This window comes from Prorops nasuta, unplaced genomic scaffold (genome assembly GCF_024137725.1).
Source record: "Prorops nasuta isolate Cenicafe-Biocafe unplaced genomic scaffold, Cenicafe_Pnas_1.2 PNAS00011, whole genome shotgun sequence".
NCBI classification, from domain to species: domain Eukaryota; kingdom Metazoa; phylum Arthropoda; class Insecta; order Hymenoptera; family Bethylidae; genus Prorops; species Prorops nasuta.
Window position 1 is genome coordinate 1,474,132 of NW_027116808.1, and position 25,551 is coordinate 1,499,682.

General features: G+C 34.7%; 2 protein-coding genes across 4 annotated transcripts; one reads left to right on the forward strand and one right to left on the reverse strand.

Moving 5' to 3' along the window:
- Positions 1 to 255: 255 nt before the first annotated feature.
- On the reverse strand, positions 256 to 2,706 carry LOC136777730 (coiled-coil domain-containing protein 22 homolog). Its single transcript, XM_066734247.1, has 7 exons — positions 2,567 to 2,706; positions 2,188 to 2,359; positions 1,789 to 2,089; positions 1,471 to 1,718; positions 991 to 1,407; positions 488 to 928; positions 256 to 395 (listed from the first exon to the last, which is right to left on the reverse strand). The coding sequence occupies exons 1-7, from the start codon at positions 2,614 to 2,616 to the stop codon at positions 276 to 278; spliced, it is 1,749 nt and encodes a 582-aa protein (XP_066590344.1). The 5' UTR covers positions 2,617 to 2,706; the 3' UTR covers positions 256 to 275.
- Positions 2,707 to 3,136: 430 nt separating this feature from the next.
- On the forward strand, positions 3,137 to 25,551 carry pns (pinstripe). Of its 3 annotated transcripts, none has more exons than XM_066733968.1 (19): positions 3,137 to 3,465; positions 17,545 to 17,654; positions 17,931 to 18,151; positions 18,241 to 18,420; positions 18,544 to 19,015; positions 19,106 to 19,242; positions 19,317 to 19,504; positions 19,583 to 19,764; positions 19,841 to 20,052; positions 20,130 to 20,336; positions 20,558 to 20,732; positions 20,825 to 21,089; positions 21,277 to 21,312; positions 21,967 to 22,231; positions 22,302 to 22,569; positions 22,665 to 22,977; positions 23,052 to 23,228; positions 23,309 to 23,519; positions 23,614 to 25,551. In XM_066733968.1, the coding sequence occupies exons 1-19, from the start codon at positions 3,348 to 3,350 to the stop codon at positions 23,801 to 23,803; spliced, it is 3,927 nt and encodes a 1,308-aa protein (XP_066590065.1). In that variant the 5' UTR covers positions 3,137 to 3,347; the 3' UTR covers positions 23,804 to 25,551. The 3 variants fall into 3 exon arrangements, with proteins under 3 accessions (XP_066590065.1, XP_066590067.1, XP_066590066.1); XM_066733970.1 differs by lacking the exon at positions 21,277 to 21,312 and adding an exon at positions 21,534 to 21,641; XM_066733969.1 differs by lacking the exon at positions 21,277 to 21,312.

Consider the following 25,551-nt stretch of genomic DNA (forward strand, 5'->3'; position numbering starts at 1 on the left):
TTATTAATATCATTGAGATGTCAATCATTTTAAAATGATTTGTTATATAATCCGTTTTTCTATAAATACTATAACAAATTATTACATGGAATCGTTTCACTTATAATATTTGCTATTTCATTTGTGCATAGGGGTAATACATAAATTATATTTAATTTTTACTGTTTAATGATTCAAGCATAGAATTCATTGTATATATCTGCATTAAATTTTTACATTGATCGTGATTAATACGATCATCTCAGTCAGTCTTCACATAATTTATTGGACAAAAGTCACGTATTTTTGTTTTGAAGCTGAGCTGTTAAAGCTGCTGTTTCTTGTTGCATTTGCTTTAAGTCAGCTGTGATTCTTTCTAAGTTAGCTCCAACTTTCTTTGAGGATTCAGAATCAATCTACATTGATATAAAACAAGAGAGAGTATAATAGTGGATTTATATTATATTTATATTAGAATCATAGTATTATTAATTTCATTGTATTTTACCTGCTCCTCCAGGTCTCTTATTTCTCGTACTGTTGCTCCAGTTTCTTCTACCAGATTGACAAGCTCACTGCAATCAGAGTGTAATGTCGCTAATAGTTTATACGCCTTCCTGGAAGCTTCGTTAGTTCTTGCATCTCGAAATATCAATTCGTCCACAACTGTGAACGAACGCTCAAGTCGTCCGGTTAATGTATTAATTTCTTTCTGAATTTCACGCGTATCAGCCAAGACTTTATTTATTTCATCTCGTTGTTTTCTAACATTATTAATTATTTCTAGAATTCGTTGAGTATAAGCAGACCTGTTCACTTCTTTAGGCAGCTTTTGCACATCCGCGACTAATTGCGAGTACTGCTGATCTTTATTGCGGCACTCTTCCAACAAAATTTTTTCTTTTTCCTTTAGCAATTTTATGTCATCTATCTTTTTTTGGCTAGCGGTCTGTAAACAATAGAAACGTTGCTATTGTTTAACCCTATTTATATTTAATAAGAAATACTTACAGCTTTACTAGAATGTTTTTCTCTTTCGTCTCTATATTTTTCTATCAAAGGAACTCGATGCTTTTCCCACTGATGCGCTAGGTTGAGAAGTTTATTTGTACTAGCTTCTATCGCAGTTTCTAATTTTTTTACATTTTCTTCTCCATTTTCCAGTAAGTCATACATCTTTTTCTTTATTCTCGTATTTTCTTCCTTCAGTTTTAACTCTTTCTCTTCATTCTGGCATGCTATTTTCACTTGTGCAAGCCTAGTATTTAATTGTCTAATTTCGTCTTGCAAACTTTCCAAATTAGTCCTGAGATTTTCACATTCTGTTTTAATTGCTTCTGCTTCTAGTTCATGCTTTTGCTCTTCACTAGTTAGTTCTTCTCTTGGAGATACAGTTGTTATACTACTAACACCTTTTAAAGGAGAAGCCTAAAAACAATATTAATTAACAACTTTTTTTGATATAAAATATTTATATCTATAGATACTTACTGTGGAAACTTGTAATTTTTCTTTGAATGAAAAACTTTTATTAATGTTGGAATTATTATGTGTAAGGTTATTAGGAGTTGTGTCTTGGTGGTATATATTATTTAACCACTCTATATATTCTGTAATATCCTTTGAGCATGCATTTATAGCTCTCCCATTATATGATATTATTGAAGGCAAAAGGCAAGACTGATTTTGCATTTGATCAGGCACTGGCTGCTGATAATGTATATAATAATCTCGATACTCTGAAAATTAATAAAAAGTTGTTAGTGTTGCTAATTCTTTGATGCAATTTTTTTATGTTTAAAGAATTACCATCATTTTTATCAATCATAGGCATTTCAATATTTACAGACTTATAGGGCACACTTGCTCTGCCTTTATTTCTAAATCCTCGTTTATGACAGTAATGAGGCAACCAAGGTGCTGACAGACTTTGCAATAAACTGGATGCTACAGTTTTTTCCAACAGGCCCATCTTAGAAGTAGGTTCAGTAATTGTCTTATCACTTTCTTTTGGTAGTTTCTCAATTAAAAACATCAAAACTCTTCGTAAGTCTGCTTCTGAACTATATAGAAATGTCTGGTACCCAATATCTCCTCTGTATCCAATTTCCTAGAATAAGCATAAGTCAAAGTGAAATTTTAAAAAGCTTATGATAGAATGTTATTAAATATATAATGTATGATTAATAAAGATATGCAAATACTTACTGTACATGCTTGTGCAAGAGATGCACCTAGTCGAAAACGTGCTGCCATATTTACAGGTAATACAGTGGACAAACCTGACCCTGGTTTTATCGTTTCTAAACATCTTACAGTTGCTTCCACAACTAGTTCTGTGCTGAAACTACTTAGATTTGATATGCTTTCCTCTATGTCACTAAAACAATGGTAAAATTACTCTTAAAGAAATTTTAAAAACATTTAGTATACCTCTGTCACGTTTAGAAAATTAAAAAAAAATATTTAAAAACGCATAATTCAAAAGAAGAGCGATATCATTTGAACAATATACGCCCACTTTAACAGGAGAGCATTAAGTATTTTGAAAAGTTCCAGGTTATACATTGAAGACAACGATATTTACCAGCCTATTTGACGCAAGGAATGTATAATAATATTGTCAACTTCTTCCATTATATATAAAATAAAGTAGAAATCTTAATCCTAATCAACAGATTTTGGTTTAAGAATCAAAGTTACTTAACCATACAAATCTAACCTCACCAATAAGTGACGGCAAACATAACAAACTGAGATTTATCATACATGATCATAAAATTGATAAAAACATGATAAAAACGAGCAGACAGTGGCGACAGCGCCACCGCACCCGGCACCACACGGAACACAATCGATGTGAGAGATTTCTGCAGATTAATTACATATAAAATGAAATGTATATCGTCTATTCGCTCCGAATTGATTGTAATAAAAAATAGATTATTTTTCTAGCTAAATAAGAATAATTTAGATTTATTTATTCGAATTCAAAGATGAAGAATTTTGAGAAAATTAGAAATAGATTCCGGTGGTGCATGAGGAACTTTTTGAATTGGAGCAGGCGGGCCAATTGGCAAATCTGGTTAATCTAGATGAATTTGGTTGGTTGGCTGGCCTGATGGCAACTTCAGAACGCACAGTAAAGATCAATTATTCGTGTGGTGAGAGGTCTGCCCTGCACTTCGCGGAGGCTCCGGTGACCAGCCGTGCCGTGACTTGTGTGTGTTTCGAGCGCGTCAACATCAGCTGTTGTTTAGCTCTCAGCTAAAATGTCAGTCACAGGGACGTTCGCGATGTAGAAATTACAATTGTGAGAGTGTATTGTCAAACGCTAAGGGACTCTAACGGAGGATCCTTCGGCAACAATGAACGGGAGTCTCAGAATAGTGCGTGGACCAGATCAACATCCCGCGAGGTTTGCGGATTATTTTGTCATTTGTGGTCTGGATAAGGATTCTGGCCTCGAACCTGACAAATATTTCGGTAAGTGTAAAAACGGTTCATTTTTTATTCTACGAAGAAACTTGTAAACACTATCGAGAGAAACCAACAATCCCATTACGCATACTCCGTTTCTTTCCCGTTCTGTCGCTAAAAGTTTCTCCGAACATCGTGCAAAAGTTTGATAGAAACTTTCTTCGATAACACTCTAATAATTCTGCGAAATTCGCAAATTAATGTGTCACTTACTGTCTGAATGAAGATTCTCTGTTTCGAAGCTTACAAATAAATTTTATTGAATCCAACATAAATTTATCCTTTTACGGATTAAAATTCCATTGTTAATTATTTTTCAAAATCTTGTAAACACTAATGAGAAATGAACGAACCGCGCAAAATACACACTCTATTTTCCAAATTTTTTATCTCAGAACAGTCTGTCATAGAATTTATAACTCGCTCGGTAAAATTCTCCACTTGACAATGTAGTGTCAGTATTTCGTGTTTACGTTACTCTACAAAAAAATGCTGGGGTAAATGATTTTTGTGGGATCAGTATTAATACATGTACATTATCTGTTTAACTCAGATATCTTCATTTTTCCGCTTCAAGATAATGTAATACTAAATGTTTACATCCTGCTTATACAAAGATAAATTATTCAACGACGAACGCTTCTGTCCCTTGAATTTCGTCGAATCTCCAAACACGTGTATCACGAATTGCAATTTCACATTGTTTATAATACGGAGATCCGAATCTTCTGTTTATACAAAGTGATGTTTTATCTCTAGTCGATAACTCATCAAAAATAATACTAACTGTTATCGCTAAACAATTTTCATGATTTGCTTTGAAAACCGCATTTAATATCGATCAAACTCTTCTTCAACGCTAAATTCGCGAGGTTAATTTAATTGTGTAAGTCAATTGGTAAATATTCATATGCGAATACATTTTTCGTGCTCTTTCAACTACCAAGTCCCGCGACCACTACAGTTTAAAATTTTATCGAGACAGTCAGAAACTTTTGTTTATTTTGAGAATTATTCAATTGACAAAAATTGAAAGCTTTCAAAAATGTTGCATTTAAAAAAATCAACGCTTCAGCTATATAAAATTGTGTAATATTGTTTATTAAATGTAAGATTTGTACACCATATAGATGTGTGTATACTTTGTTATGCTAATTATTTTTGTCTTTTACTTTTCGAGAGCTCTTTAGTTTATAGTTTCTGATATTGATCTGATAGACCATAGGCGATTGGATGTACTACATAGTATTATGTAGATCAACCACGCGTTCTTTTGAAATCTACGTATTTTAAAGCTGACCTTTCGTTAAAAAGATAAAGATAGGCTATCTAAAATGTGTATTCGTTCACACAAATGTTAGTATTTCCAAATAGCTGTCAATAGTGAAATATAAAACTATACGAGTGTATTTTTATAGTTGTGTGTATCCACACGATTTGTCACACTTTTTAAGCAATATATAAACTGATGGCCGACTTTGTTTACCACTCTGAGATCTCTCGTGAAAATATAAAGGTATTTCCGTTCACCGTTTTGTAGCGTCTTTATACCAATAATATTCCCTGCAATTTTATCTTCAGAATGTTGACAATTTTTCTGTCTCATTTACCAGGTTGCTCTGTTCCATGAAAAGTGCACAAAAGCTTCTAGCACCCTCTTCAGTGGCAGCACTAAACCTTCACGACTGTACAGCTAGTTTTCGTCCAAAATATATAGTGAAGAAAGGATCTCTTCTCTTAGGGCCGGTGTCAGTACGAAAAGCAGGCAAGCCTCATATCCAACATAACTGTAAAAATCTGAAAGTACACATTTTGATTGGCAGTTTTTCAGATTTTTACTTCTTATGTTGAATATGAGGCTTGCCTGATTACTACTGACACCGGCCCTTAGGGGTGATCCTATTATTTTGATCCGGGCTAATCTCTCTTAATACAGTTGCACCACAAACGATTCGGAATCACTGGGGATAAGAAAGCGAGTGTCGTCATTGTGTTTAGCACGTTCAAAAAGAGAATTCTGTTACCACGCTGAATTTCTTTGATCGTCGATCGTTCCATTGTTCTCTGTCATCCTTCTTTTACGGTATACCCAATGTACATTGGATACAAATTGTCTTTGTCACTCCACATTGACTTGGAAAACGGGAATAGCGAAGTAAACATTTTTAACCTCTGGCAAAATACAAGAGCATCGACGCAATAATCTCAACGCGGGCCAGCCGTGGATGCCATTTTGTTTTTCAAATATTCTTGGAATAACTCGAGGATCGTATACAATTTCTCTCTCCAGTTCCAAATAAACGACCTATTAGCTTACATAATTGGTAGTTTATTTCTCGATGAAAAGTAATGGCAACGGAAATTTTAAAACGAGTATAATGTTTGCGTCATAACAATGGAGAGCTGAGTGCGCAGGAAACAGTGGACCTTCCTGGGAAACGTTGCTTCGGGATACTTTCCGGGAAGAGAACGGGATGATGGGATCGTTTTACCAAAAGCCCCTATAGTTTACGTATAGTATAGTATATATGTATATATAACACTTGGCTCCTGCCTAAAACCATAAAGGAGGAAAAGATCACCCTCGAGAAAATCCGATTCGGCTGCACACCAGTCGGCCACTTGTTTATTCGCTGAATTTTATAAATACTGGAGCACGTACGATATGTACAGGGTGTTCCCTAATGTTATGTACAGGGTGTTCCCTAATGTTATGTACATACTGAAAGGGATGATTCTACGTAGAAAAATAATGGTACTTTGATATAAAAAGTTTATATAAGAAAGTACCATTATTTTTCTACGTAGAATAACCTCGTTTGGTATGTACATATAATCTTTAGAAACATCCTGTATATATATAGTAAAAACATGTACAGCTGTGAGAAAACATACGCACGTGCAAAAATTGCATCAGCACGGATTAAAAACGAATCCGACGATTTATTATTTTAGAATTAGTATACTTTTAAGTTTTTTTTCCAAGATAATTTATTATTACTACAAAATCCCTTAAGGGGATTACATTTAAGCGTGTAGTAAAACTCGTCTGTCTCACGAATAAATTTATCACGATGTTCGCAAATTACACAGCCAACGCTCATCTGGACAATGTGTTACAGAGAAAATGATTATTAGCAGCCAGATTAAAGTGTTACGCATTGCAGCCGAGCTAATTAAACTTGGCTAGTGTGCAAAGTGCGATAAATTCAATTTGTTTTGTTATTATATGCACTCTTGTACCATTATTGTTCTTAAAGCTTTTGTCTTTTTTTTATTATCCTCATCCACACAGCTATGTTTTTCTTTGTTCTCTCCCCCTATTCAATAAGTCTAACCCTTTAACCCCGTTAGTTTATATCTGAACTTTTAATTGGAAATATTTCAGCATAATCGAGATTCGATGTACAGAGTTTTTGAGAAGAAAAATCAACTCGAAGACTTGAATTTTTTACCGTTTATTTCTCAGGGATTGTTTGCTTTCTCGAATCATGAATAATTGCATCACTGAGGCCACGAGGTGCGAGTTAATAAAGTTATATGCGGAGTTTTGTTATTATTAAGTCTGTCTTTTTACACTTATTTTCTTTGTTTTCACAAGAATCGTTATTTCTGCTTTAATTGTTAATTGGAAATATGTCTACACGATGGAGCTTCGACGTTCATATAGAATTTACGACGAGGAAAATGAAAAATTCTCGCGATGTTAAACTTGAATATTTGATAGTCCATTACGAGAGTTTCGTTGGTTTCTTAAACCGCGACTATGAGAGAATGCAAATCACGTTACGAGCTAATAAAACCTGACCAGTGTGTAAAATACGATAAATTATTTGTCTTTTTATTATACACAGTTTTCCATTATTATTATTATTTTTATATTTACACTTATATATTTATTTTTTCTGCCTACGAAAATCGTTAATCATTTAACTCTTAATTGCAAATATTTCTGCATAATAGAGATTCGACGTTCTGAGCTTTTGTCAAGGTAAGTTGATAATTCGCACGATGGAAACTTGAATATTTTATCGCCCATTCCCAGAACTTGGCTAGTTTCACTTAGTTTTCTCGAATTGCGAACAATGAGAGCATTCAGAGAGCGTCGAATGCTCCACTGAAAGACGCGAGCAAAACACGCGTCGTATTCGTTTCTTGTTTACATTTGACTTGTACATTTATTACTTTTGACGCCCAGCAAATATTCTAAGTTAAAATTTCCTCCGTTGTTCTACATGTTTTTCCTACTTTTCTTATTTATTTTCACTTTTATCAGATTTTCCCAAGTAAAAAAAAAATCAACTAATTTTTTACATTTACGAAAAATGAAAAACTTGGCTTTTTGTTGTCTTCATTTTCTTATAGTATATTCAGCTTTAAGATATACAGTTTCAGTCATAATATACAAAGACAAACAATATCAAGTGATATTTTTCGAATCGAGTTATCAGCAATTTTTTTAAGCATACAAATTTATCTCAACAAGCTTTACTGCTGAGTCTTTTTGAAGCGAGTAAACGAGACTCTGAAGAAACGCCTATAGCTGTATCCAACCGTAGTCGAAGGAATATTAATCGTCATGAAGTTGCGTGCACCCTTCTGAATTAATTGAAAGAACCAACTTGTAATTTTCATGGGCACAGGGTATTAACGGCGAAGGGAAAGTTCTCCCTGAGGCTAATTTTACAAAAACTCTTATATCCAAAATAAATTTTCACGTTATTCAATCGCTGTATGAAATTTTCTCAACTGGAATTATTCCAAATATTGCAAAACCTCGATTCCCAGCAGAAATGCCTGCAATAATTTAATCGTTGCAATTTTCTGGAATTTTAAAGAATCTTATTTTCTATGAATACAGAACTGTGTTAACGTAGCCACCAGGGCTACGATTTCACCAGCAGTTTATCACCAATGTTTTGCCCGTAAAGTTCACCTGACTGATTTCATCGTTTTACCCCAGAAAACTGTCTCTTGTTTATTTCTCATTAAAAGAATTTTTCTTTTAATTGTTTGTTCTGCAACGAGGCAAGTATACGGCTGGAAAGATGCGATTTTCCAGGAAGAAAACAGGCTGCTTTGCAGAGTGTATTTTAGGTTAGTCCGGTCGGTAAAAAAGGACAGAGAGGCGAGAGCGACCTGGGACAAAGAGAGGAACGCCAGAAACGTTGACAAAGGACCGAGGATTCTAAAGATACTTGCTGTTGCATGCTGGGACCAGCTGGAAACTGCCTGGCCGGATGTTAAACGCTACTATTACATGGAAACGCTTGAAAACCCAAATCCTCTGCTCTTCTCCTGTTCTTTCGGTCTTCCTTCAGCCAAACAATAACATTCGAGCAACGCGCACGAAGTATTGCCCTCTAGACTGTGAAACGTTGGACCAAACATGAAAGTAAATCAATTTTTCCTCGTTCCATGGATAGATCGATGAATTAAAGCGATATGAAATTAAAAATAAACATTTCTCCAAAATTGTTCAATATCCTCCTCTTTATAATTTCTTCAAATGCATTGTTACATCACGAGGCCAACGTAGCGTGATAACGCGAGCGGAGGGGATTGGTACATAACGCGTGTTGCGGAATTTGACGCGGGAGATTATTAGAACGACGGGAACGAAGGTTTCGCGGATTTGTCCGCGCGCGTAGTGTCGGGAACGTTCCTGGCACGTTCCTGGCACGTTCCTGGCACGTTCCCTCCCATAAACTCTTTCTCCTCGCGCATACACGCATTTGTAAACAAATTATCAATTGTTTTTTACATTTCTAATCTATGAATTAACTCGTGAAACGAGCGGAGGGCGTAAAAAATAATTGCGAAAGGAAAAATCATAGCGGGAAACGCGGAGAGCAACGCTTTCGTTTGAGATTTTTTCTATATAGGAATCCGGTGTTTCCCTTTCGAGACTTAAAATCTCTTGGCTTGAAAAGAAAACCGCTCGACTATATTTCCCACCATCTTGCGTCCCCTTTTTAAACGATTTCGACCCCTACTAACGCGTCCTTTTGCCCAATCCCTGCCTGGGAAGGGCTGTCTACGTTAGATCCTGTATAAACGAGCCTGCCCTCCCCCCTCTTTCCCTCCTCACTTCTCCTTTCTCTCCACGAGCTCCACCTGATTCCTGCACAAATTTCTACAATACTTCGTCTCGGTACTGTAATTGCTACGTTTCACCAATATAAATTATTATCCCCTTAAAACTTTGCTAATTGCTAGTTAACAATTTACCACTGTATTATCCCTCTCTCTCGTTTCACTAAATCTATCCTTTTACTGTCCGAGTTTCCGATACTCTGCACTGAGAAAAATTATATAACTAAAATTGTATTAGTTCCAATTTAATGTATACTTGGCTCGTTTTAGCGAATAACTGAATCGACTGAAAAAGAAATTCTTTTAATAAAAATAATTTTAATCAATTTATTGTTCAATTTCATTAACGTAAGAATAGCGTTTTTATATAATTATTGGAAAGAGCCATGACGAAGAGTATATGTAGAATTACACTTTGGCTCGAGCCACATTGTGGTAATTAGCTATTTTTGAAATCCAATACTCCCTTATTGAGTGGCCTTCGAGTGTTTTTAATTCGATTAATGGGATCAATAGGCTTTTTAATTCAAGTTGCAATACGAGGCTTAATTTAGGTTTCTCTTAATCGAATTAGTGGCTTCATGTCGATTGTTTAATTGTAATATCGTGAAATGTGGTAATAACAGGAAAGAGAATAATAAGGAGTCAGAATTTCGTGAATTATGGTAGCAGGTTAAGATACAAGAAGAGAGCGAGTCACTTAAGAGTTTTAGACGTACTTGAAGTGATAATCAAGAGGTTTACGATGGAACGACCTCGGTGGACTGTGACATTGTACTACATGGACACATGCAACTTGAGGGGAGAAACTTGTTGTTAGTCGACTGACCGCAGGGGTTACTAACCGTCTGAACGCGTCTTGCGATTTGTCCGCAATTTTCCCATTACACATATACAACGTTCGATCGGTGGGATTCTTAATATAGGAGTAACCAAGACCCAGGTATATTATTATTATTCTTCGAAATACAAAGAATTTATTTAGAAGATATGTAACAATTTTTAAACTACGTATTATGTACTAATTTTTAATATTTTTAGGTGGAATCTCTCTTCTATGAATATATAGTCGTCAGCAAAAACACGAATCTTCTGATAACCGATGAGACGTGAGTTTTATTTTCATGAAAGAGAAACGTGGAAGTCTCCAGTAATAAGCCACAGGCGAACAACTGGCAGAAGAGAGTAAGAAACTTATATATATATACTGATAAGAGGAAGTAAAAATGGAGGAAAACGAATTTTCCTCTTGTGTGCTTTGGACAATCCTGGCATATTCCTGGAAGATACTGCGAGGATGGTTGGATTTTAATTTGGTTGAAAAGTTTGTAATGGAGTGAAAGCGTAGTTATCGTTATTAATGGAGGAACGGAGGAAGAAAAAAATAGGAGCTGGATATTATTGGAGAGCAGTTGGCAATTGGCTTTGGTAGAGGAGGGGGGGGGGGGGAGGATTGAGTTGGGTTGGGGATGAGAGGGAAAAGAGCAAAATGGCTAATAAAGGTAAAAAGAGAGAATGAACTGACGAAGAGTAGGAGAAAAAAGAAAAATTACATTCCATTGTTTTGTATAGCAAGACATTGACAGAGGGGAGAAAAATAGAGAAGAATCAAAGGGTCCAGAGCAAAATAGTTGACAAAGCATAATTGATCTAGCACAGAGATGAATTGATAATGCTGAGAAGAAAAACTATTGTCCATTATTTTGCAATGTGCCTCTGGCAAAGCAAGAAGAGCAAAATGGCCAATGGAGCAGAGGACAGTTGGTAGAGATGAGCTGATGAAGATGAGAAGAGAGAAGAGAAACTGCTGTCTGCACTGTGTTACTCGTGTGGAAGCATGGCATGGCAAGCGAGCGAGTTGGCAGTATTGATTGGACAAACGTGCGGACTGTGAGCCATGCACGAGGAGCCGAGAACTACGAATATTTTCCTTCTACCAGCCCATCGTCACTCGGCAACGCTCCCCACAAACGCACGCGTTTTGTATTATTCACCTCCAATTGTGACACAAGCGAATCATTATAGCTTATTTCAATATGCGATCCTCGTTCATAACGAATCTCACGCGGGAATATTATTGGATCGTTCTGTTACTGATTTAATTAATAACTCGTATTTTGTAAACAGTATTGGATTAATTATAAGGATTCGCTTAACGATTCGCTGCGCGCAATTGACCCACTTGATGACAGTCAGCTAGTATAATTTGGCAGGAAAGAGGATGTGCAGCAACGAGCTGCATGTTCGCATAAAAAACGCACTGTTACATCCTCTTCAGCTAAGAAATGCGATCTTATTAGCTCGTAATGACTCGTCGTGATCAGCCATCCTTCTCACAATGGACAGTCTACTCAATGCGCCGTTAAATTAATACAAGATTTCTTTGCAAATCATATAATGGTCCCTTCATTGGTACTTTGGTCAGTTGTTTGATACGGAATAATCTTTTAAATATTTATTTTGTGGATACGAAAAAGACGAGTAATACTGTTTACATAGATACTACAATTTAATCGTGTGCAAAGCATTGTTAAATTCTTATCGAATAACCACTGTTCATAATTCTGGTCCATTATTTTCCATTCACGTGTCTTCTGTACTTATCATGAACATGTTCAATAGGCTGGAACGTCTAGAGAATATCGTTTTGGTTAATGTAAAGTGATATTTGTGGTGCAGTAGTTTTAGTGGTTGACACTTCGATATTGTATTTAGTGTTTATTTGATATTAAAGTGGAGAAATATTTTTGTAAAGTTTATGTACCTTAGCATAGTGTTAGAAATGTATTTTTATACTATATGTGTTATTATTATTCGTAAAATGTGAATACTGTTTATTTATAATAAGTATGTTGTTTTGAAACAAGTAATAAATAGTAAACAGCGTATAATTAAAAGGGTGAATTTAATGGTAAACAAATGGGAGAAAATAGAAGCGAGAAAGGCAATAGAAACGGTTGAATGGAGAATTCGTCGGGACGGTTGATTTAGTCCAGGCTATCTTACGCCATGGCAAAATTGTCGACGTAATTTCCAAAACCGGAGATTGACCCGCTTCGCAGTAAATAACGTCAATTAAGATCTCTCTCTCTCTCTACGATTAGAGGCTCCCAGCACTCAAGAGCATTCCATCCATTGAAAAATTCTCTGAATGATCCAGAGAACTGCGAATAAAAATACTGGATTTTCAACAATAAATTTTGTTTCAGAAATTATGAAAATTTTTAATTATTACACTGTTTTATTTTAAATATTAATAGAAACAGAAGTAATTTGTTAATTTTTAAATAAAAGAAAGTGATTTATTATAATTATATAAAGTGAAAGTAGTATAGGTCAATGATAATGAAATTGCAAAAAGTAGAATAAAGTGGTATAAATCAATGCTTTTTCTATATGTGAACAAAGACGATAAAGCTTGATTTTCAACTCGGTTTACTTAACCGTGTAGACGTGTTTATCGGTATAACCAACGCAGGAAGTATCCAATCGAAAAAGGGAAGGGCCATAAGACGCTAGAGTAGGAAAAATCACGTAACAAGGGCTAAGAGCTTCCGGTAAAAAAATCGGCTGTTTTCAAAGTAGGGGATCCATAAAGTTATTGAATCGAACGTTATTTTTATACCACTGTATCATTCTTCATACTCTGAAACAGAAACTTTTGCCACTTCACCAAAGAGAATGATAAATTTCAAGTTTTTTTTTTCTCTTATTCAGGGGAAAAAATAGCTGTAGGCACGGTTTGACTCTAGTGAAAAGCTTTCAAGCGAAAAGTTGATAATGGAAATGTTGGATCATCCATAAGATAAAAAACATGAGTTACTGACTCGAATTTGTATAGTATAATAAACATAAAAAGTGATACAACTAGAAAATAAATCATCCAATTTCCAAAATACAACAAATTTTTAAATCTACTAAGTTTAAAAATAATAAATTGCGAGTTTTATTGAGGTAGAATTTAATCTTCTCTCTTATTCGGAGTAAAAATAGCTGTGGGCATGATTTGACTGTAGTATAAAAAACTTTCAAATGAAAAGTTTCTAATGGAAGTATTGGATTATCCATAAACTTAAAAACATGAGATACTCACTGGAATTTTTAGTTTATAACAAACTTAAAAAGTGATACAAATAGAAAATAAATCATCCAATTTCTAAAATACAACAATGTTTTCAATCGGCTATTTTAGAATATAATAAGCTGGGAATATATTTGTGTGGTAAAATTGAAGAAGGCTTTTCATAAGGAGGAGAGGAAATCAGCCAGAAGCACGTTTGGTTTTTAGCGAAGGGTTTTCAAGATGAGAAATTACCAGTGAAAGAGGTTTCCGAGGGTAGAGAAAAGACGCGAGTCTTGACTCGTTATCGAGCGTAGATTTTGTGCACACGTATATATATATATATATATATATATACATAACAGGAAGAGGCTCGACCTGAATGAGAGAGAACGTCGAGCTCTTGGCCAACTTCCAAATGCAGAAATGTCGTCCACTCAACAAACACCAAAGCACTGCTATATACAGGGTGTGTGTATCAGCAATGATGTTTTTAATTTTAACCACATATTCTTCAGCATAAGTTAAGTCGAAAAGTCTTGTACCATTAATACCGTAAAAACATCATTTCCTGATATAAATATATTTTAGAAAGATAAATCAGGGCTTTGATTCAATGGTAGAATTACTTTACTATCACTTTCGTTGAGTTTCTTTCGGAAAACAAAAGAAGCTTGTATTTCTCCACCGTTCCGTATTGCCGTACACACACACAAACGCACGCAACTACGCCGATTATCAATCATTAGCATGTTGAAATTCTTCAGAATCAAACTATTTTTAAATTGAAAATTCTTATAAAAGAATGACAAAGATATTAATATTTCTAGAGGAAGGTAAATTTTGTCGAGGTACCTTCTTTCCTCTAGATCCATTGCTTTTTGCTAAGTCAGGGGCACCTCGCGAAGGCTATTGCAATGGTCTTGAACGAAGCAGAGGCTATGTTTCTTCCTTTTTGGTTTTTTCCTTTTAAATATACAAATAATTTGTATATTTAAAACGAATAAAGCAAAAAGGAACAAAGCTTGTTGCGCGTAACTCCGTTCCTGAGCATATGTTTGCTCTTACCCCCGGGAAGGGATGGGAAGGGTAAGAAAATATATTTGGAAAAAAGGAACCTGAAAAAGAAAACCTGCCTATCACCGAAAGCTATAACGCCTACCTAGTACGCAAAGCTAAAAAGCCTACCTATATCGGAAAGCTAAACCTGAAAAAAAATACACACGCACGCAAAATATAATAAACGCAATGAAGAACCTGAAAAAAAGCCTACCTAACACCGAAAGCTATAATGCCTACCTAAAACGCAAAGCTAGGGGGCCTACCTAATCGGAAAGCTAAACCTGAAAATACAAGAATAAATGAAAAAAATGGTTTTAACCGAAGAAGGACCGATTGGAATCTACCGGTAGGTTCTCTCGGTCATTCTTAGGTTAAATAAATAAAATCCACAGTTTTACCCGTGGGACTCACTCATTCGTCGAAAATCCAACGATGATCCTCCGCAGGCTGCAGCATATGATGACGATGGCACAATCGCGATAAATTAAAACGACGCGGCGCGACGCGGATTTTTTATATTTCACTGCGCGACGCGAAAGATGAAAAATTATACTACGAAAAGCGGGTTTAAAAATTTCAGTTCGCGACGCGGATGACCGAACGCGCACTTACACCTCAAAGTGAGGTCGCCCACTGTAACAGACAAAAAAGAAATTCCATGTTATCAAATGAAGTCTTTTTGATTATATTTTGAAGTTTGTTTGGCTTTAAAAGAAAATAAAGCTACTTACAGGCTATGAGAGTCCTTGAGGCTGTTGCCCTTGGCCGCTGCATGCACCAAAACACTGCACTAACATTCGCGCCGCGCACTCTCTTTATTTACGAATTCTTTCGTGTGAAAATACTTTTATTTCATTCACATTATGCATTTCACTGTTTTGTTCATTTAATTAAACCCACACTAAGAAAAATATCCTCAATCAATGAACAAATTTGCTTTACAACAATGAATCAAATTCGTTAATATAACAAATAAAATCATTCGTATAATAAGGAATAGTTCATTACGTACTGAACTATTCGTTAAAAGAATGAATCTATCTGTTACATTAACTCACTTTGTTCAACGTTATAAGAAAAACTTGTTCAGTGCTTGAAGTATTTTATCCGTGGGGTAAAATTAAATAACTACACAATGAAACTGCACGTACGTAATTGAAATAAAGTAACGAATTATTTTCAATCCCGAATAATTAATGGGTTGTCGGCGATTACGACGAAAAAAAACCGGCGCGCGCGATTCGTCGACAACCACCACGTGGAAATTCGGAAACTAGACTGATTGACAGGTGATAAGCAACGTGCTTATCCCGAAGTGACGTAATCGAATCTGATTGGTTGGAGATTTGGCTGGCCAATTAGGCGCGAGTGCTAAGTAAACTGCTTAATGAACACTTCTGGTCTGGATGATTTTAAAATTGCAACCCTTTTGGATTTAAAATGGCGATTGCTGATTGCTTATCTGCATTTTTATAACCACTCAGCGATCAGCATTCTAAATTCAGCAAACAATTTAGCATTAAGCATGCTTATAGACAGCTTAGCATACAGCACTAAGATCAGGAATGTAAGATATTAGGAAGTAATATTAATTACAGTCTGATCATTCCATAAATAATTTTAAAGAATATTATCGCAAGTTTGTAAGTTAATTTAAAAATTATGATTACTTAAGCATCAAATGATAATACCATAAAAAATAATGTAATTTTTCTCTTCACGAGTCCTAAATTAACAGAAAATCCAACAAAAATTACTTCTATGGTTATGGTCCACTAATTCTAAAAATAATATCAAAGCAACCATTGCAAATTTGTCAGTTATTTTAAGAATTTACTTCAATTAATTAAGCATAAAGTAATAAGACGGTCGAGTATAAGAACGATTGGTAAATTCTGGGAAATTTGCCACGTGCATGTATATATACGAGTTGGCACGAAATCTCGATTCTGTTCTGACTGTTCCGCATCGAGATAAATCAGGAGAAATGTCGAGCCCGACGAGTCGATAAGCTTTTCTTAGGAAAAAGTTGGAGGTTCCGCTTGGGTTTTTTGCCTGCTCGCCTGAATCGTGCCTTTCTCGAAATATCTCACGTCCGACTCTACCTTGGCACTTTTCCCTTCGATAAATTACAGCCTGCCAGTCGCGCCCATTTGCCTATGAACTGAGAGCAACCCCTAACGATGCTCCTCCGATTTTTTCCCGTTTCACTGCATTAGTCTCGACAGTACAATCAACCCTGCACTGCCATAAATTGAAGGGAAAAAATTAATCCTTTATAGAAAAACTAAACTTTCAATCGATCAAAACTTACTGCAACATTATTCGTGATGTAATTTTACTCCACTTTATTTTTCCTTGAGAGATGAATGTGTTGGTGGTGGAGGGAAAGAAAAATTTAAACTCGAGTAAAAATTATTTCTATTTCGAATATTGGTCTTGTGGATTTTTGGGATTTATTATTCTATTAATAGTCTGTGTAGCAAAGAGAGAGGGTGACCTTCTTTAAAAAAGAAAAAAAAAGGGTTGAAAATTGAGAAGGTCCAGGATTGTGAGCTCTTTACTTTTAATTAGCACTTGAATTATCTCGAAAGTTAAAACAGAGATAAGCTTCACCAAGGTCCTTGTTATCCCTCGTGAATCCATTTATGTTGTAGCAAAGTTTATTTAATCCTACAGGAAAATTCAAACTCAAAGTATCTGGGGATATTGTTAAGTTGTATAAATTGGTGTGTAAGCTAGACCGAAGCTTTTATTCGATAATTCTTCGCTTCTCGAATGTGGAAATATGTGGAGAAAGTTTTTAATTTATTTTTTTCTTATAAAAAAACATCAGGTCATTACAATTTTTATTGTTTTTCTTACAGGAGATTCCCTGCAATGCCCACCGTTGGACCGAGCGTACAAGAGTAAGGTCCTTGGCCATTATCCTGATTCGGTACCATGGAATCCTTTCGACGAGCATGCTGTGTGTATGGTAAGCTAGAAAAATATTGATGAAAAAGTAAATTTATACTCGTGTTACTTTCCAATTTGTATAATTTTTACATTATTACATACTCATGTAAATAGTAGAAAACAATTTAATAAAAACAAATAAGCTCTTCATTTTTTTGTTGCAAAATGAATATTTCCAGTAGATCAAATAAAATCTTAATTTTGGATCATGTAACTCTTTGCTAGTGGATTTTACTTTGCATGTTCATATTATGGTGTAATGGAATATGAAATTAATAAATGTATAATGTTTCAGCTGTGCCTACCAAGTGGTTTGAAATTTCGAACACAGAAGCACTCGATCGAACCGACTTTCCATTCGTTTGTTTTGACAAAGGAGGATGGCCATCGCACCTATGGATTCAGTTTGGTCTTCTACGAGGAGTGCAGGAATCGCAAAATTTGTGCTGCTATGCAAACTCTCCAGGCTATGCACATCACTGAGCTTAGCAGTGGTCAGAATGGCACACCACCCTCGTTAGTATTAAATTTAAAGTTTCTTAAAATTAAATTGATTATTTTTTTTTGCATAAAATTAGAGAAAATTTATCATTGCTTATTTTCAGATCCAGACACAATACAAGATCCTTGCCTCGTCATTTTAAGCTATCCACACATTCCCCTAGTGCTGCATTAGGATATTATGACTCTACCAAAGACAAGCTGCTGGTGACTAAATCAATATCTTTGCTGTGTCAGCAGCCCTATCTTCACGCAGCCAGAACCTTCTTGACTAATCTCTACAAGTGAGACATCTTATTTCATTTTCTAATTAAGCTTCAAACTCTGGTGTTTTTATAAGAATTAATTAGCATGATAACAAAAATTAAATGAATACTTTAATAAGAATTTCAAAATCTCTTTTGCAGATGCGTTCCTAGACATCCAGGACCGGGTCTCAGTTTAGAGTCCTACGTGTACAGTCTGTTGTATAATGTACCAGTGCCCTTATCAGGAAAATCTTTAAAATTTTTCGTGCCGAACGTCGAGCCAGCAAAACCACCACTGGAGCTCGTAATTCATCAGCCAAATCCATCGCAGGAGTTGCCAATGTTGGACTATCCTTTAAAGGATGTGTTTACGTGGCTTGGTGTGGAGACCGTGATCCAACTATTTACCTGTGTCCTATTGGAAAATCAAGTGCTGCTGCGAAGCGCTGATTTCCATAAGCTTATGGTGGTTTCCGAATGTATAACCGCTTTACTATTTCCATTTTCCTGGCAGCATGTATACGTACCCATCTTACCGGCTAGCTTGCATCACTTTTTGGACGCGCCGGTACCATTTATCATGGGACTACATGCCCAAAGCGAAGGGGGAGTTTTAAAGATTGCCAGCGAAGTAAGTTATGAGCTTTGTTGACAATTAAATACAGTGCTTTAAATTTTCTTAATTATCAGTGTTCTGAATTGGTTCTTCATTTTTTTTCAGGCAAATCTTTGTTATGTAGATATAGATAAGCAAACTAGCCAATTTCCTGAAGAATTACCCGTGTTTCCCCACAAAATCCAATTTCTCTCTGAAATTAGAACACTCCTAAATCAGTACAAAGTACCACAAGCAGGAAAGTAAGTAGCCAAGCTTTTGAGTAAAAGTACTAGTTTTCTTTTAATTATGTTAATTGATAAATAATTTTTTGCAGGACTGATAGCATGTTTTTTAATTATATTAACGGAGACATTATGACCAGTAGTCTAACTCTACCTGGTTCAGGATTTCACCTTCCTCGAAGAAAACATTCGTTGCACGACGTTCTTGATTGGGACAGACCAGAACCACCTCAACAATCGGAAACTTTGCAAAGGATAGTGGATATTGTTAAAAGGACAGGTAACTAAGAGGCTTTTTATTGATTCACCTTCTCCATTATGCTTTCTCTAAGGGTCTCAATTATATTCTGAAAAATAGGGGTAAATGTGGAAGATATCGATGTAATGGAAGATACTACAGTAAAGGATAAAGTGCTCCTGTCACCCCAAGAAGAATATCAAGAGACGTTACTGTTTAATCATGCTATTAGGGAAGTTTTTTTAAATCGTTTTGTACAGATGTTTTCCAGCTACGAACACTTTGTTATTCATCCGAGTCAGGTAAGATATAGATATACATTTGTGGTATTGATTTTTATACCATAATACTCATTTAAATTGATTTCTATATTTGTAGGATAAGGATGAGTGGCTAAGTAACAGGGACAGTATGCACGTATTCGATAAAGCAACGTTCTTGTCTGATCAGCCGGCGCAGCACTTGCCTTTTTTATCGAGATTCTTAGAAACTCAAATGTTTGCTTCTCTCGTCGATAGTAAAGTGATGTCAACATGGAGCGAGTTAGACTACAATATTAAATTATTCGACCAAAGAATTTCTATTTTAAAGTGAGATTTCGTTTTATATGCATCAATTGATGTTTCAAGTTTTAATAACGACTCTGATAAACCAAAAATATTTATAGGAAAAGAGTGGGAGAAGGTATAATACGCTCAACACGATATGAAATATGCACCAATATATTAGAATCGCAAAAATTGTTGGAGCAGAAACTGATAAATGTAGATTTCGAAACGAATCCTCCTACAGAGATTGTTCCTCACAGAGCTGCCTATTTTCGAAGCTTTCCCTTATTAGATACCGTTGCTCTCAACAAGGAGCCTGCACAGAGGTAAAATCATTAATTTTTTATTCATCATTAAGAACATCCATTTGCTTATATCATTTAAATTAATATAAATTTTCTGATTTCCTGCTTGCCATGTAGCATACTTCGGTAAGACACCATGAACTAAATCATTACGAGTATTCTATTTATTTTAAATTGTTGATATAATTTTTGTTATAACATATCGTATATCTGCTAACTGATAAATACTCGATTATTTGCAGCAGTAGGAAAGGTCAGACTCAGTGGAAATATAAAATGAAATCCTTGGAATCGAACGGCAAGGCAGCTGCGCCTCAGGAGTCTCAGTCTCCTCGCCCTCAATCCAAACTTTCTACTGACATAAGTCCTGCTTTAATTGCCCAAGCTAATTGGACTTTCGTTGAGAAATTGCTCAAGGTACTTACTTAACTAAAAAGATGTTATTGCTATGTCTACTTTTCATTTTACAATTCATTTCACTTTTTTTGAGTATTTGTTTTTATCTACAGGACTGTAAAGCAAAAACAAAGAGGATGTTGGTAGAAAAAATGGGATCGGAAGCTGTTGCACTTGGGCATGGAGGGGAATCTCTTTCGGATGTTGAAGAGAATACTCTGGTTGCTAGTCTTTGTGATTTATTAGAGCGTGTTTGGAGTCATGGGCTACAAAACAAGCAAGGCAAGAGCGCGCTTTGGTCGCATCTAACGATGTATCAAGAATTAGAAGAATGCAATGATACATCGAAAAACATAGATTCTAATTTTCTTTCTCCTGGTAAGTTATATCCGCAAAATTATTCAAATGTGCAATATATTTAATTATTAAATTATATTTATGTAGAATATTAGACTGACTTATTTGATAAATATATACAGCTTTCGTTAGATTTATAAGAAAAAAAAAATATATATTTGTTTATTAACCAAATAATTAAAAACAACTGTTCAATTGGAAAATGCAGCGTTAGCCTGGTGCGTTATTAGGAAACGACTGGATTGTACGTGTCAACTTTTTAGCTTTAAAGTGTTTTTGTAGAAATTAGATTTCACTCGTAGGTACTTATATGCTGCACTATTTATTTATAAGTCGTGTAAAGCTGTTGCAATGATTATAATTTTTGTCTTTTTCCGCTTTCACAATTGATTCTGCAATCACTTAATTCTTTTATTTCACTTATTTTTATTTTACTATTTTATATTTTTTGTGTTATCAATATAGCAAAGAAACCTTCAAATAATTTTTTTGGATTCTCCGAGCGTTTCGTTACAACCATAAAGGGCAGAAACATATTCGAAATTGCTTCTTATATCAAGGAAAATTTTAATGGTAAACTTGAGTGCCACCATCGTGATAATGAACTTGGGATAATGAAACAAATCAGATTTACTTTGAATGTCTATTATTAAAAAAAGTATTTGTATATTAGAAAAGCGCATGATATCGCATGTTTGTGGCATGACTTAAGAAATTAAAGAAAAATATATTTATCTATTGTTTTTTTGTGCATAATGGCCTGCAGTGTTTGTTATATATTTGTACAATTTTGTTTAAGTGCAACCAATTAAATGACAAACTTTATGTTTGACTTTATGAAATGGTCTGCAGCGATATCTATTTTTAATATGCCTCTAACATTAATTATTATCATTAGATTTATCTAATTTGGCACTGGAGACCGATGTTTCACCTACGCGAGGAAATGAAAAGTATAAATCACCTGGTGAAAGAAAATCAGTGGGACCTGAGCAATTGCGGCCTCTGCCAGAATCCTTAATATTTGATATTCGAAATGTGCAGGCTATGACTGAAATAAAAACACACATTGGATACGCTAGAGCCTGGGTGCGTTTGGCATTGGAGAAAAAACTTCTATCGCGGCATTTAAAAACTTTATTGGCTGAAATTGCACTATTGAGGTTTGTTCATAATTATAAAACTGTATTTTTGTTGCTGTTGTTATTCTAAATCATTTAAATAATTTTACAGGAGTCAGTATAAGAGATCAGCATTCTTGAGATGCGAGGAGGAAAAGGAGCAATTTCTGTATCATCTTCTGACTCTGAACGCTGTTGACTATTTTTGTTTCACAAACAATTACCCGACCACAAAACTACCTTACAGAGTAGTGATATTTCCTTCTCGAAAAGCGAGCGCCGCTACCACATCAGCAAATAGTTGGATAGCAATTTCTGGTACACTGTGCGAAACTAATCCTGTTCCTATTCCCAAGGGAGCACTAGAATTTGTATTTCACGTACGTATTAATTCTTTTTCAACATTCCATGTGTGAATAAGTAAATAATAAATTTATATGAAATGAATAATAACATTCGTTGCTCTGTATTTTAGCACAAAAATTTAGGAGTTTTGTCCACGTTAAGAATAGGTCACGACAACACAGGTTTATCACCTAAATGGATGGTTGAGCACATCGTGGTGAGAAACGAAGTAACAGGTCATACTTTTAAGTTTCCTTGCGGTCGGTGGCTTGGAAAAGGTATTGATGATGGATCTACCGAAAGGCTATTGGTAGGTGCGTTGGTGCCTCGAACTATAGACAGTGATGAATTAGTAGAAACATGCTCGACACCTCCAAGATGCCGATCCCCTAGCATACCAAGACGTCCAATTGTTACTCAGACGGAAATCCAACAAATGCTTGGTAAAGTCTTGTCAAATAATATATGAATTACGGATGGATATAGTGGTGATTTTATTAAAGTTAACTTTTTGCAGGCGAAGCAGTAAACGCTATTGTTAAATATCATTATAGAAAGGAATGTCAAGATAGTTCTTTGACTGCTTTACTTTGTGGTGAAGGAGGTCTTGTACCATCGCTGGAACAAGTATTTTTGTTTGGATTTAAAAATCAACGAATATTTGGCAGAAATTTTTATGTCTGGGACTTTTTCTGTGAGTGATTTTTATAAAACTATATATTGATGGAGAAACTAAGAATCTGGTACAGTAAAATATTTGTAATTATCTTTCAGTACGGGTGAAAGAAAATTTCGAAATTTCATTATTAGAAGAGATGGATGAATATTCTCAGAGGCTTAATAGGGATAGAAGAATAAATGCTGAACACAATCAAAGATTTACAATATTACGATGTTACTGTCATTTGATTGATCAGATAAATATATTCAGTCAAACATTAGGCAAGGATGGCAAGTTTCAATTGTTTATTTGTTTAGCAGCAAGGTAAATATTAGGAGAATCAAATAAGAGAGAGACAGAGAGAGAGAGAGAGAGAATTATTTTGTATTGCAATGATATTAATTTATTTTAATTTCAGAGAACAGCTACTTCATCCAATGTTGCGACCAATGAGTGAAGCGCGGTCGACAATGGATATGTATGAGGATAATTCATTTTTAAGAAGCTCTTCGTTATTAAACTTTTTAATTCACATTCTAGAGCCATTAAGCGAATTTCATATAGTCCTGGAGAAAAGTTTGACGCATGGAATTTCTAGTATATGTTAATGTACATTCCCCAAGCTCATTTTTAAACAAGGTAGCTTAAACAAATTAGCATTCCTAAATGCTTCGATCAATGAAACGTTATTTTCTTCAAACTCTGACTCAATACTCGTAAAAGGAAAAGGTCTTCCAAAGAAAAGAAGGCGTCACGCTAGAAAGAATAATTTGTTATTATAATATTATTTATCTAAAATAATGCAGTCGATAGATTCTAAAGGGCTCTAGGAGAAAGGAAGTCAAAAGGAAAGAAAGAAACAGAAAGTTACAAAATCTTCCCAGTCGTAATAAAATGTAGCATTAAGAAATTAGAGGAATTTAACGTTGCGAATAAAGACTGTTATCGGTATGTAAAATAGACATTTTTAGGAGAGAAACTTTTAACAGTGGAAAAGTATGATTTATCGAGCGTGATGTTATGAGTGTATTGATCTCTTAAAAAAACTTCGGATTGCCGGTGAAAAGAGAAGAAGAGTTAATTTGTCTTGCCCAAATGGATAATAATGCATGAATGATTTGTATTATAAATATTTCCATATTATCACGTATACCAAAGATTTTATCCTAATATTGATTGCAAATACTATTTTAAGTGAGATAGTCATCGTACCGTTGCTACGATTCTGTTAATGTTTGTTCCTTTTTATTCGTAATTGTAAATGTTCGCAAAACATGTGTATATGCAATACCGTAAAATCTAAAAACGGATTTTACTGTAGTTTTTATACCCTATCGATGTTTTGTTATTATTTATAAATCCGTTTCAATAATTTATGTTTTTCACGTCGCAAGTTACCAAGAGAAATTAAATTTAAATTTTTAAAACGATGGTAGGACTTTTAAATATGTGATTGAGATATAGAAGCAAATGTGATTGACTATAAGAATTAACGTATGTATAATATATAAGTGTTAGTTTATTTAATTTATTATTGTAATGAACATATATATATAGTTTCTTATCTGGATCTCGAAAGATATTGAATGTAATATTATAGGTTTATTAGTGAAGATCATAAGAGCAGATTTTTAATTGTTCAAACTTGTCGTGTCAAACATTTTAATGAATTTGTTTTGCGTATACGGACACTTCTGTAAATTCATTTATTTCTATATAAATGATAATAATATGTAACTTAAATATTGCCACTGTTTACGTGATTGTGACTAATCGCTTCCCTCCATGACATTTACAAATAAACGTTGAGAAAGAGTAACTATTATATTACATGTACCATATCGTTTATACAAATGGATGTTACAGCGATTGTTCTTAGCAATAATTTTATGGAATATGTACATATATATTAATGTATCGAACTGTAGAATGACCCATTCGTCGCAAATTCGGCCAATTTCCGTTTAACGCTTGAAGAGCGAAATACTCGATAATCTCTAAAATCTAAAGAGATTTTTAAACCATAATGTCTCCTATTATTTTTTATGCAAATTTAGCAATAATATCTTACGTCTTATCACTAAATTCGCATAGTAAACTTTTTATTTTGTTAATTTGACTAGCTCCTGAGAAAATACTGATGAAATTACGTTTAGCCAATCGTTTTAAGGAAATGGACCAAGCCAGAATATTCTGATGCTGAATTCACCGAAAATCTCTAATGTTCTACCGATTTAACTTGTGACACAAATATTACTGTTTGTAATATATTTCTCGAAAACTGGTTTAACTCAATTTTGTTAAAATTACGTCGTACGACCCCAATAAAGCGTAATAAATAAGATCGGTTACTCAA